The sequence below is a fragment of the Saimiri boliviensis genome, chromosome 10 (assembly GCF_048565385.1).
Source record: "Saimiri boliviensis isolate mSaiBol1 chromosome 10, mSaiBol1.pri, whole genome shotgun sequence".
In the NCBI taxonomy this organism is placed as follows: domain Eukaryota; kingdom Metazoa; phylum Chordata; class Mammalia; order Primates; family Cebidae; genus Saimiri; species Saimiri boliviensis.
This window is the reverse complement of record NC_133458.1, coordinates 63,922,337-63,936,038: the sequence shown is the minus strand read 5'-3', so window position 1 is coordinate 63,936,038 and position 13,702 is coordinate 63,922,337. Positions and strand designations below refer to the sequence as shown.

The following is a 13,702-nucleotide window of genomic DNA, read 5'->3' as shown; positions in this document are numbered from 1 at the left end:
TGTATTCAAGGAAATTACAGTCCTGTGCAGAGATACTTTTAAGCACGTAAGAATATTGAAAAGCAACTTGATACATACTATCATAAATTATAGCACTATTTTTTTTCTTAAATATTTTTGGGAAAAATAATAGATACTTCTTTAATATAAAGAACCAGTTTAGATAACTCCTTAGGGACCACAGTTATTTGTAAAACATGTAAATTCATAGTTCAAATTCATAATCATGTTAGTATCTGTGTATTTAAAAATATTAAATGGTTTTTAAAAGAAAACCTTATTTTATGTTGAATGTTATGTGTTAATATGGATTGCTTTTGTTAATTTGTTTTTGACTCAAATCATTTGTACTGCCCTGAGCTACATTTATCTAACTGTTTGTTCAACCTCTCTATTGGATATCTAATAAGAATTTCACTGTTTAACATTTCCACAATTGAGCTTTTGACTCTTTCCCTCCCCACCAGACTTATTCCTTACCCACTCTTGCCTCATATTAGTAAGTAACAGCTCCATTCTACCAGTTGTTTGGGCTAAAAACCTTGAGGCCATCCTTGACTCTTCTCTTTCTGTTAATATTGCAAAAGCTTCCTAACTGGTCTCCCTGCCTCCCTTATCCCAATCCAGTAGGTTCACCTTAAAACAACGAGAGTCATTTTGCTAAAATAGATAACAAATCATATCCCACTGCCCAAACCTGCTGAAGGCTGCACCTAGCTCACAGTCTGGAATCTTGACAGTTGCCTACAAGGCCATACACTATGTGGCTCCCACTGTCTCTCAGACCTCATCTCCTACAACCACCTTTTTCCAACATACCATCTACTCCATACACAGTGGCTCATTGCCCAAGAGTAGGGGAGGGGAGGATCAGAGGACCCAACTGAGAATACAAATCTGTCCAGAGGAAGGTGCGGCTTTTGCAAATTCACACAAAGGTTCTTTTTAGGCTGCTGGCAGCCTTTAAGGTTTTCTTGCTGGTTTTCTTGCTGGAACAGATCAGGTATGCCTTTGCCTCAGGGCCTTCGCGTGTGTTATTTCTTCCTTTCCTGAGTTATTCTCACCCTTTTCTTCTTTCAGGCCCCTGTTTAGATGTCCCCTTAGACACGCCTTCTCTTTCCGCTTCCCAGTCTCTAAAATAGCACCTCCCCTCACTTTTCTTTTTTTTTTTTTCTTTTATTTTTTTTTTTTTGAGACGGAGTCTTTGTCTATCACCAGGCTGGAGTGCAATGGCGTGATCTCAGCTCACTGCAACCTCTGCCTCCTGGGTTCAAGCAATTCTCCTGCCTCAGCTTCCCGAGTAGCTGAGGCTACAGGCGTGTACCACCATTCCCAGCTAATTTTTGTATTTTTAATAGAGACGAGGTTTCACCATGTTGGCCAGCTTGATCTTGATATCCTGACCTCATGATCCACCTGCCTCGACCTCCCAAAGGGCTGGGATAACTGGTGTGAGCCACTGTACCCGGCCCTGTCTTTCTTATCCTGATCGATTTTTCTTTTATTTGTGCCTTCCATCTCTAGAATCTAAGCTTCATGAAAGCAGCTACTTTGTCTTTTTTGTTCATACAGGTCCAACACTTAGAAATCATTTGTACAACAAAGTAGGCACTCAGGTAGTTTTTTGACAAATGAAATGGTCTATTTATGTGTTTTTATATTAAGTTTCCTTCTCATGTATTGAATGTCACATCCTGAGTGCTAAATGCAGGGGACATAAGTATAAACAAAACTGACCCTGTTGCTGCCCTATTGCGCTGAGAGTCTCATAAACAGAGCTTTAAGATAATAAAACTTTGTTCTGTGCCGCAGGATGTGAGCTGGTTTGATGACCCTAAAAACACCACTGGAGCATTGACTACCAGGCTCGCCAATGATGCTGCTCAAGTTAAAGGGGTATGTGCTTCCTTTCTACTGGTGTTTGTCTTAATTGACCATTTTGGATCCCAGGATGAAACTAATTTTTTTGTTACAGGTGTTATTTCTCATCATTAAGAAAATGTTCAGTAAATATCTAACCTACAAACTTATCACATGCTTTTTTTAACAAAATGTTAACTATTTAAACATTATATACTGCAGATCTTATAGATCATTTATAAACCTTCTTTTGCTATTGCTATTATTCATGCTATTAATAAACTACTTGTAGAATAGTTATTTAGAAAGAGAGTATGAAGTGCTAGTTAACATAAAATTGTAATTGCGACTGAAGAAATGATGTCTTTAATTGCTGTAAGAAAGTTTAAGGTCACTGTGGTTACAGAAAGGAAGGAAGACAATCCTCTAAAATATAGGTTGAAAGAAATGAAAAGCACATTAAAAATTAAAGGAGGGATAGAATAACTTTATCTTTAATAACTTTAAACTTTAATAATTTTGATAACTTAAAGTTTGCTGCTGTATCAATCTCTTGATATAACTAGAAACTATTGAACTAGCAGGTTTTTATTTCTGGCTGAAGTGACAATTTCTTCAGCAACTGTTTATGGCAAAAGTTCACAAAATGATGTAGAATTTGAAAAACTTCATGTGATCTCTGCTGTGTCTTTTCCCCTCTTGACCCTTATCCATCTTTATCTTTAAATCTTTCTGTAAGATAGTACTATACTAACATTTCTTCTGTCTAATATATTCTGTAAGAATAAATTAAGCTATAAATGAGGAAACAGAGTTATAACCTTGAAATATAAATCTTAGGAGTCCCTCTTTTTTCTGTTGTTTGGATTAGTTTCAGAAGGAATGGTACCAGTTCCTCTTTGTAATTGTTGTTTCAATACAAACTTCTTTGCTTAAAGCAAACAAAACAGTAAAAATCAAGGCTTAGATCAAGTTGTATAGAACATAATTACCAGTACATGCCTGTAATCCCAACTACTTGGGAGGCTAAAGCATGAGAATTCATTGAACTCAGGAGGTAGACGTTGCAGAGCTGAGGTCACACCACTGCACTCCAGCTTCAGTGACAGAGCAAGACTCTCTCTGTCACACACACACATGCGCATGTGTGTGCACATAAAAAAAAGTGAAGAAGACAGAGTAAGTGGAATAGAGTGAGTGAAAGGAAGAGTCATAAGTGCTAAGGTCAGCGTTATATCCAGAAGTAGATGGGAAACACTGTAGGGTTTTAGACACAAAAGTGATTATCTGAAATTTTTAAAGGATCACTATAGAACTGTGTGAATAGGCCAAAGGGGGCAAGCATAGAAGGAGTCTATTGCAGTAATCCAGGAGAGAGATGATAGTGTTTTAGACTAGTATTGTCATACAAAATGCTAAAAGATATAATTAATTCTTGATATATTTGAGAGGTACAGCCAACAGAATATGTTGGTTGGATTAGGTGATGGATATGAGAGAAAGAGAATTTAAAGATGACTCAAAAATTTTTTACCTGCACAATGGAAAAAAATGGAGTTGATTTTTTTTTTTTTTAAAAGAGACAGTGTCTCTCTTTGTAGATCAGGCTGGACTGCAGTGGTGTGATTATAGCTCACTATAACCTAGAACTCCTGGGCTCAAGCAATCCTTCCTTCTCAGCCTTCCTGGTAGCTAGGACCACAGGCATGCAACACCATATCCAGCTAATTTTTAAATTTTTTGTAGAGAGAGGGTCACCCTATGCTACCCAGTCTGGTCTTGAACTCCTGGGCTGAAACGATCCTCCTGCCTCAGCCTCCCAAAGTGTTGAGATTATAAGCATGAGCCACCATGCCCAGTTAGAGTTGATCTTTATGAAATTAGAAAGCCTGCTAGAGAAGTAGTTCTTGGGGGAGAATGGAGAGTCCTGTGTGGGACATGGTAAGTTTGTGATGCCTGTATTAGACATCCATGTGTCGATATCAAGAAGGCTGAACTTAGCTAACTTTAGTAAACCTTTTATATAACAGGTTTACTAAATAGGTTTATTATACTTCTCCATTCATTTTGGTCCTCAGAGCTCTATAGACTCCTACTCTGTAGGAGGAATATATGTGGGACAGTGAGCATTAGTCTCTGAAATAAAGGAACAGTAACCAGTGCAATGTGACATTGTACAATATGACACAGACCCTGTGATATGGGCTTATGTGCTTTGAGGAAAAATATCCCACATTCCATTTCATGTGGAAGACACAATCCTGGAGGGAACTCAGTCTTTTGCAGCAGAACCCGGAACAGATGTAGTCAGGGCATTCTGTATTGCAATTTTTCTTCCTTCCTCTTAAATTCCTCTGATGTTATGACCTGCCTTAGGCCACAGTGAGTTCTTCTATTTTTAAAATTGGTGGTCACCTTTTTCCCTTCACAGTGCTGTTTGTGAGACCCTTTGCCATATTCACTGTCTCTAATTGCCTCCTGGGGTCAACCTTCTGCTTTTCACTTGTATCCTCAGAGATACTTCAAACTGGCACTTCCATAGCCCTGCCAGATTGGCTACACTCACCTTGTGTGAGCCATTCAGGCAAAATTATTTTCCAGAACTTAAAACAGTGGCTAAAAAGGAAAGCCCAGGAAATAGGAAATGATCAGGTTGGCAAATATTGCCAACCTAGAAAAGCCCTATGTAGCTGTTGTCACAGACTGGCTGAGAGAGAACTTTGGATATACTTTACACTGCTAGCTGACCTATTTTTGGCTGACAGATTTTGGTTCCTCCCCTCAATCCTACTCTTTACAATGAAAATTTCCTGGCTACTAATCTGTACTCTTTCATTCATCTTAGTCCTCATATTTCTATAGACTCCTACACTGTAGGAATAGATGTAGGACAGTGAGTGTTAATCTTTAGGAAAAAGGAACAGTAACCAGTGCAGTGTCTGAAGTGCTAAATCAAATGAAGCCAAGGGGCTAAATCTCCTTGAAGCTTAAGGTCTTAGATCTTTTAGTTACTATTTTTGGTACATTAAAGAATTTGCCATCTTTCATCCATCTTATTTATTTCTGTGATCCTTGACTACTATCCAAAGCTGAACATTTATATGTCTGAAAGGTTATATAGCAGGGTAATTCCTCTGCCATGAACTCAGGTGATATTCTTAGAGCTTCTCTCCTAAGCACATAAGCCAGTAGCGGTGGGATCTGACCAGAAGACCTTGACCTAGCGATGGATAAACAAATGCACTTAGACATAGATATCCAGTGAAAGAGTGGACTAGGGATCTGGGTCAGTGACAGACTCTGACGAGGGTCCTGTAAATAGTTAGCAGCCATGGCCTTTACCAGCTGGCGCTGTGGACAAAGGCTTTGAGTCTGCATGCTTGTGGATAATTAACATGGCCACTGTCCCTGGAGAGAGCAGTCATACAAATGATTAAGGCCTCAGGTTCTGAGGCCTAAAGCAAACACCATTTATGGGTAATAACATTGTTGACCTCCATGTAGAGAGCAGTCATATGCCCTTGGATGTTCAAAGGTCAGTCTTAGGACCACATGAGTAAACAAGCTCTTTAGATAAACTCCCCTACATTCCTTTGTACTTACTCCTGCCTAATTGCTTCTGGGTAAGAACTGCTGCCTTAAGCTCATTCCTTCTTGAGGCTTTTGCAAAAGCCTTCTGGCCTTCCAAGAAGGTTTGTATCCTTTTCTCTGTAATTTTTATGTTGTTTCTCTCACTACCCTGACTGAACCCTTCCAGGTAACTGCAGTGGGAAATAGGTTCTGAGTAGGACTTGTAGATACTGAGAACAGGAACAACCTATATCATCCCTGTGCCACAGACATTCTCCAGTTTGTATCCTTTGACCTTCAAACTAAAGATGTGAAATGCAGAGAGCTGGCTCTGAAAACCACTGCAGTCTGATTTATGCCAAATTTGGAAAAACATCCCTTTAATATAAGCTCAATGGTTGCATCAACTAAAAATTCAGGTATTCTATTGTTTATGATATCTCTTTCAGTGCTGGTGCAGCCCCATGGTATGGAGTTTAATGTATTTAAAGACTACTGATAGTTATAGCACTCTTTTCCTAAGTACTAGTCTGGTGTTTCTGTCAGGCAGGTGTTAAATGATTTTGGAGGGATTAATATAGGGAATTATAAAGGATTCTATTGTTATCAGAAAGAGGTCCTGAATCAGACCCAAAAGAGGGTTCTTGGATCTTATGCAAGAAAGAATCCAAGGCGAATCCACAGAGTAATGTGAAAGCAAGTTCACGTGTATACCTATGTAATAAACATGCATGATCTGTACATGTACCCTAGAACTTAAAGTATAATAAATTAATAAAAAATTTAAAAAAAAGAAAGTGAAGGAATAAAGAATGGCTACTCCATAGGCAGAGCAGCAGCATGGGACACTCAGCTGCTTATACTCATTGTTACTTCTTGATTACATGCTAAACAAGGGGTGGATTATTCATGAGTTTCCAAGGAAAGGCGTAGGCTTTTTACAGAACTGAGGATTCTTCCCCTTTTTAGACCATATAGAGTAACGTCCTGACATTGCCATGACATTTGTAAACTGTCATGGCATTGGTGCGAGTGTCTTTGAGCATGTTAATGCATTATAATTAGTGTAAAATGAGCAGTGAGAACAACCAGCGGTCACTTTCATCACCATCTTGGTTTTGGTAGGATTTGGCTGACTTCTTTACCACAACCTGTTTTATCAGCGAGGTCTTTGTGACCTGTATCTTATGCTGACCTCCTGTCACATCCTGTGACTCAGAACGCCTAACCTCCTGGGATTGTAGCCCAGTAGGTCTCAGCCTTATTTTATCCAGCTTATTCAAGATGGAGTTGCTCTGGTTTGAATGCCTCTGACACTATCACAGAATTCAGAGCAGAGAGAAGCTTTGGTTATTAGTCAATGTACCAGCTTATATTAGAAGTTGGGAGAATCCAAAGTCACAGAGATGACATTGACCATCCCCATCCTAGACTGTACTCCATCATAGTCTTTACCTGACACCAGTCTCATTGGGGCAGAAGAAACTTTAGAGATGGAAAAGAACATGGGCCATCTCCAGAAAAAACAGGTCTGGGATGGCTTGAGGGCACAGAATATTTCCAGGATAGAGGACATATGCTGGACTGAATTATAGAGTGATGGACTAAACTGACTTTGTAGCTTGACTTCTGGTTTCAGAGTTGGAAATCTGGTTTAGAGTTGGATATTATACAGTGGTGGATTAAATTTACTCTGCAGTTTGACTTCTGGTTTCAGAGCTGGAAATTAGTGCACACTAGTGAAAGTCATGCTTTAAATACAAGCAGAAGATTATAATGCCTGCTTATTACCTTAAATTAAATTCCAAAATTTGCAGCTCTCTATTTTTTCCAAATTAAACATACTATCTCAAACAGACCTAGATATATTTGAATATTACCAACAAATATTAAGCTTAAATTGTAAGTAATTATATACCTAACATTGGAAAGTTCCATCATTCCCAGCTTGTCAGACTCCTTTATCTTGCTGATTTGTAGAGATTGCTTTAGTAGTGTTGCTGTGATTAATGAAGATTTTCTTGGTATTTAAAGATGAGAAGAGATGGGAATATGTAATTGAACTGCAAATTCTACTTTCAGCATTCTGAAATCATGGAAATTATTACTGTAGAAACTCTATAAACTTATTGGTAAACCTTTACTTTTTATTTCAGAACTGAGAAAATAATGAATATCATCTCATAAAGGTGTGTTTTTAGAAAACACAAATTGTGAAGATAATAGTTTTTAAAGTTTCTCTAATTTGTTTTGTTTGCTTTGCAGGCTATAGGTTCCAGGCTTGCTGTAATTACCCAGAATATAGCAAATCTTGGGACAGGAATAATTATATCCTTCATCTATGGCTGGCAACTAACACTGTTTCTCTTAGCAATTGTACCCATCATTGCAATAGCAGGAGTGGTTGAAATGAAAATGTTGTCTGGACATGCACTGAAAGATAAGAAAGAACTAGAAGGTGCTGGGAAGGTGAGTCAGACCGAATATGATTGATTACTCAAGTAGAGTAAAATATTCTGATCAGTGTTGTTTTGTTACTCCCTACTACCTACTATGCTCTAAGAATGTGTTTATAACCATTCCTCAAAGTGATTTTTTATGCTTATTCAGTAAATTAGAAACTTATACTAAGTAGGAAAGCCAGTTCTTGGACTCAAAGGCTGATAATTAACTTTAACATATTTTTTTCAGTTTCAGGCCGTTGTCTTCACATTGTTCTTCTTTCCTCCTCACTTTTCTCCTTCCCTTAGTTACTTTCTTCTTTCTTTTCTCTAACTTTCCCTCTCTCTCTCTCCTTCCTTCCTTCCCTCCCTCTTGCCTTTCTCCCTCCCTCCCTCCCTCTCTTCCTTTCTTCCTTCCTTCTTCCCTCCATCCCTTCCTCCCTCCTTCCCTCACTCCTTCCTTTCTTCTTTTCTGTTTTCTTTTCTTTCAATCTTAAATCCATTCTTTTATTGCAGAAAGGAAGCCCATTTTATTTGTACATGTGATGGGGGAGATTAAATATGGAAAAACCCTAGGGGTATTTATTATATCTGGTTTAAATTATTGCTACTCTTTCTTTTTGATCATGCTCTTCCCTTCATCGTATTTCTGTTATCTTTACTCTTTTTTACTTCTTTCTTTTCCTGCATGGTTATCTTTTTTTTTGTCTTCATTATTTAACAAACGCTTATGTGTCATTTACTATATTTCCTGGCAAATGTCTTACTCCTTTTAGCAACTGTATGAGATAGATTCTATTATCTCATCTTTCAGGTGGGGCTGAGGCACAGGCAGGTAATGTCTATGGACTTTAGAGCTGATAGGTCTTGGAGCCAGGATTCAAACTCAGACAATTGTGCTCCAAAGTTCTGCCTCTTTCTGTTAAAAAATGAAGAGTTCCTTTGATGGCAGAAGGCAGTCTGATATCACATGATCTGTATCATAGTGGAAATGAGAGGTCAGAATAGGGCTGACTGCCAGAACTTAACATTCAGGACAGGAATGTATGTGTGATGAACATTCTGAGGTTCCCAGGAGTTGTGGCAGGGTCTCAACAAAGGTTAAAGTGGCTCTGGTTGTCAGTAGACCCAGGTACCTCATCAAGTGAATAATGAAGAAGGCCCCAGATGTTAGTCATTACCACTAAAACTTTGTCCTTTACCTCTCTGCTGTCTCTTCAGATTCTTTATTCTGTTTTTGGTGGGGGATGTTCCTTCTGGAAAATCCTTTGGCTCAACTTTAGTGCCTCTCCAACCAGTGTCTGTAGGGGACAGACCTCATGCAAGACATCCTATCAGGCTCCCAGAGGCCCATTTCTGGAGGTAGAGCAGGCTGGTGCTGACCCACAGGGGTCTGTTGTAGTCTGGCTCAAGTAACATTGGCCCCTGCCAGGGAATACATTCTATGCCAATGACTTCCTTTAATTCCATTCTATGCCATTCTTCCATTCTATGCCAATGACTGTACTCTGGGGGTCTCCCCCACAGTGTTGACTCTTCCCCTGAGAAGATGGAAAAATCTAGCATAAAATGTAAAAAAAGAGAAAGCATTCTAGAAAATAGTGTCATTATGTAATGAGGTATTTGAAATGTCCCAGCAGGGAGTCTTAGATTGCTTTTAGGAAGAAGATGATCCAACTTGATCTAAACTAATTCATGCAATGAATTACACATTAGTGCCTTTGAAGCAATGCATAAGATTTAAGACTCTTGGAGTCCTGTCAGAGGGGTCAAAAGAAGGGGAGCAGATGGAAATAGATATGTGTGGATATGGCAGATTTTCTGAGCAAAGGTCAGGGATGTGATACATGTTCTAATGCAGGGTTGGCTCATGAGAGGGACAGAAGTAGGTAGGGAAAGTAGTAGAGCTGCACCAACCAGTCCACATAATATTGAAAATCAACTTCCACCTGATCACAATTTTCAAGCTACTGTTTAGTGCTTCTTATATAACAAGTATCATACTTACAGCTCTAAATACATGATCTCATTTAATGCTCTCAATAACCCTGTTGAATTATCCCTGTTGGACAGATAATGAAACCCGAGACTCAGAGAGATCAAGCAACTTGCCCAGTGTCACACAGCAACAACCTCCTAACAAACCTCCCTGCTTCTAACTCCTTCCATTCTTGTCCACCTATATTCTGCATTCTTAACAAGTCATTCTGATCGCTCATAAATAAAAATCTGATAATGCCAACCCTTACTTAAAATTCCCAAATGGCTTCTGATCATACTTGGAACAAAATCTAATCTTTTATCATGGCTTATCAAACACTGCATGATCTAACCCCTGAAATCCTTTACGGCCTTATCCGGCATCACAGTCTCTTAGGCCTGTGTGCTCTGGCGCAATGGGCATTCTTGCAATTCCTGGAACACTCTAAGCTGATTGCCTTTGATCTTCTCTTGGCTGACTTTATCTTATTCATATTTTAAAATTATTACCTCTTTAGAGAGGCTCTTCCTGACACCTGAATTAATTCATGATACTTCTTAGCCCTTTATGTTTCTTTCTTATTTCTTTGTTTATTGGTTAATGGTGTATCATTTGTTTGATTAATAGTGTATGTGACATTAGAGCCCACTCTTATTCTGACTATGTGATGTCAAAATCTGCTCATAACCTCTACCCTAACATTGATCTGTGCTCTGTAGTTTTTCAGCACATTATTGTGGACTGGTGAGCATTTCTATAAAATACAGGTGACCCTTGAATAGCATGGGTTTGAACTGAGTGAGTCCACTTATATGTAGGTTTTTTTCAATAAACGATTGGATAATTTTTTGAAGATTTGCAACAATTTGAAAAAACTCGCAAGCCATGTAGCCTAGAAATACCCCCCCAAAATAAGAAAAAGTATGTTATAAATGCAAAAAATATATGTAGACAGTAGTATTATCATTTACTACCATAAGGTATACACAAATCTATTATTAAAAAGTTAAAAGTGATCAAATCTTATGCATATAACCACTTACAGACCATACATGGTACCATTCACAGTCAAGACACATGCCAACAAATGTAAAGATACAGTGTGTTATGTTTTGGCTCTTGTGTCCTCATCCAGATTTCACCTTGAATTGTAATAATCCCCATGTGTCATGGAAGGGACCCAGTGAAAGGTAATTGAATCATGGGGATGGGTTTTTCCCATATTGTTTTCATGATAGTGAATATATCTCATGAGAGCTGATGGTTTTATAAAGGAGAGTTCCCCTATACATGCTTTCTTGTCTACTACCATATAAAACATCCCCCTGCTCTTCCTTCATCTTCCACCATGATTGTGAGGCCTCCCAGAGATGTGGAACTGTGAGTTCATTAAACCTCTTTCCTTTATAAATTACCCAGTCTCAGGTATGTGTTTATTAGCAGCATGGTAACAGACTAATACATAGTAGTAAATCACGAAATAAAACCATGGTATGTACTGTACTATGCCAGTAATTTTGTAGCCACCTCCTGTTGGTATTGCAGTGAGATCAAGTGTTGTATCTACTTAAAGTGCAGTGACATTAATCATCTCAGCAGGAGCAATTGGTTTCTCCAGAAAATTGCATATTGCAGTAAAAAGCAATCTCTCATGGTTCTTGCATATTTTAAAAATCATGTTTAGTGCAATACTGTAAACATTAAATAACATTAAGGAACCCGCATGAAGTGCCACTAGTGAGTGATACTGGAAGTGCTCCCAACAAGCAGAGAAAAGTCATGACGTTACAGGAAAAAGTTGAACTGTTTGATATGTACCATAGACGTGAGGTCTGCAGCTGCAGTTAGTTGCCTGCCATTTCAAGTTAAATGAATCTAGCATAAGAACCATTGTTAAAAAAAAAAAATTGTAAAAGCCATCACTGCAGCTACAACAGCAGGTTTACTGTACAGAAACCTTGCACATTTTGTACAGTACCCTTATCTCACACTGACGATGCAGCTTTTACGTGGGTACCAGGTTGCTATAAGAAAGGCATACCTTTAGGCTCTAATATGATTAGAGGAAAAGCAAAGTCAACTCAAAAGTAAGATGAAGGATCTAGAACTGGATAATTTAATGCCAGCAAAGGATGGTTTGATAATTTTAGAAGAGATTTGGCTTTAAGAAATGTCAAGATAGCGGGAGAAGCAGCTTCTGCCAATGAAGAGGCAACAGAAATGTTCCTAGATGTGGGTTTTAAAAAATTATTGAAAATTATAAAATTTTAAAATTATAAAATTATAAAATTATAAAAAAATATTGAAAATTATAAAACACTGATGAATAAATGAAAATATTGACCCAAAAAAAAAAAAAAAAAAAAAAAATTATTGAGAGGAAATGGTATCTGCCTGAACAGTGCCCTATTTTAGAAAAAAAAATGCTACAAAGGACATTTATTAATAAGGAAGAGAATCAAGTCCAAGGATTTATGTCAGAAAGCGATAGGCTAACTCTACTGTTTTGTGTAAATGCAGTTGGGTTTATGATGAATCCGTATCTGTAGATATACCCTTATTTGTAAAGCTATTCATCACTGATCTTTGAAGGGAAAAGAGGAAAAGACAAACCTCAGCTGCAGTCTTTTGGTTGTACAAGAAGGCGTGGGACAATGAGAACCCTTTTTCTGGATTGATTACATTGATGCTTTGTCCTTTAAGTCAGAAAGTACCTAGACAGTAAGGGACTGCCTTTTAAAGTTCTTTTGATATTAGACAATGCTCCTGGCCACCCAGAACCCATGAATTTAACATTAATGCATTTAATATCAAAGGTATTGAAGTGGCCTGCTTGTCTCCCAACCATGTCTCTAATTCAGGCTTTAGATGAGGGGGTTGTAAGAACTGTTTTTTTTAAAAATAAATTTTTTTGTAGACATGAGGTCTCACTATGTTACCCAGGCTGGTCTCAAACTTCTGAGCTCAAGCAATCCTCCCGCCTTGCCCTGCCAAAGTACCCAGATTACAGGTGTGAGTCACTGTGCCTGGCCACTCATAAGGATTTTTAAGGCCATCACAAAGCACATAGTACTCTATGGAAAGGATTGTTAATGCTATGGTAGAAAGCCACCGTAGAGAAGAACATCATGCAAGTCTGTAATCCTAAAACAAGAAACTTCTGCTGAAGAAAACTGTGTCCAGATGTACATGATTTCACAGGATTTATGACAGAGCCAATCAAGAAAATCACAAAAGAGATAGGAGATATGAAAAAAGGTGATGAGTGAAGGGTTTCAAGGCATATATTTTGGAGAAATTCAAGAGCAAATAAAGACCACACCAGAGGAATTAACAGAAGACGACTTGGTAAAGAGTGTTTCCAAACCAGTACAAAACAATGAGGAAGAAGATACAGGAAAAGCACTGCCGGAAGTGAAACTGACTTTACTTAATCTGGCAAAAGGGTTTCAATTATTCAGGACTACTTTTAACTTCTTTTATAACATGGACCGTTCTGGGATACAGGACTGAAACTGAAGCAAACAATGGAGGAAGGATTGGTACCATATTGAAAGGTTTTTAGAGAAGTGAAAAAGCAAAACAATCAGAGACCGCAATGCATGTCAGTTACATCAGGCGTGCCTGCCTCTCCTGCCTCCCCTTGTACCACCTCCACCTCCTTACCTCTGCCACCCCGAGACAGCAAAACCAATCCCTCTTCTTCCTCCTTTTCCTTAGCCTATTCAGTGTAAAGACAGTGATGATTAAAGACCTTTATAATGATCCACTTTCACTTAATGAATAGTAAATATATTTTCTCTTCTTCATGATTTTCTTAATGACATTTTCTTCCTCTAGCTTACTTTAT

The 13,702-nt window shown here is 38.3% G+C and overlaps 1 protein-coding gene across 2 annotated transcripts in view; it reads left to right on the top strand.

Annotated features, from left to right (window-relative positions):
• ABCB1 (ATP binding cassette subfamily B member 1) overlaps positions 1-13,702 on the top strand; it is a 118,712-nt gene that overhangs the window by 70,572 nt on the left and 34,438 nt on the right. For both annotated transcript variants that reach the window (XM_074379358.1, XM_074379357.1), the window contains exons 20-21: positions 1,813-1,896; positions 7,696-7,899. In XM_074379358.1, coding sequence (XP_074235459.1) covers positions 1,813-1,896; positions 7,696-7,899 — 288 coding nt within the window. The remainder of the gene's footprint in view (positions 1-1,812; positions 1,897-7,695; positions 7,900-13,702) is intronic.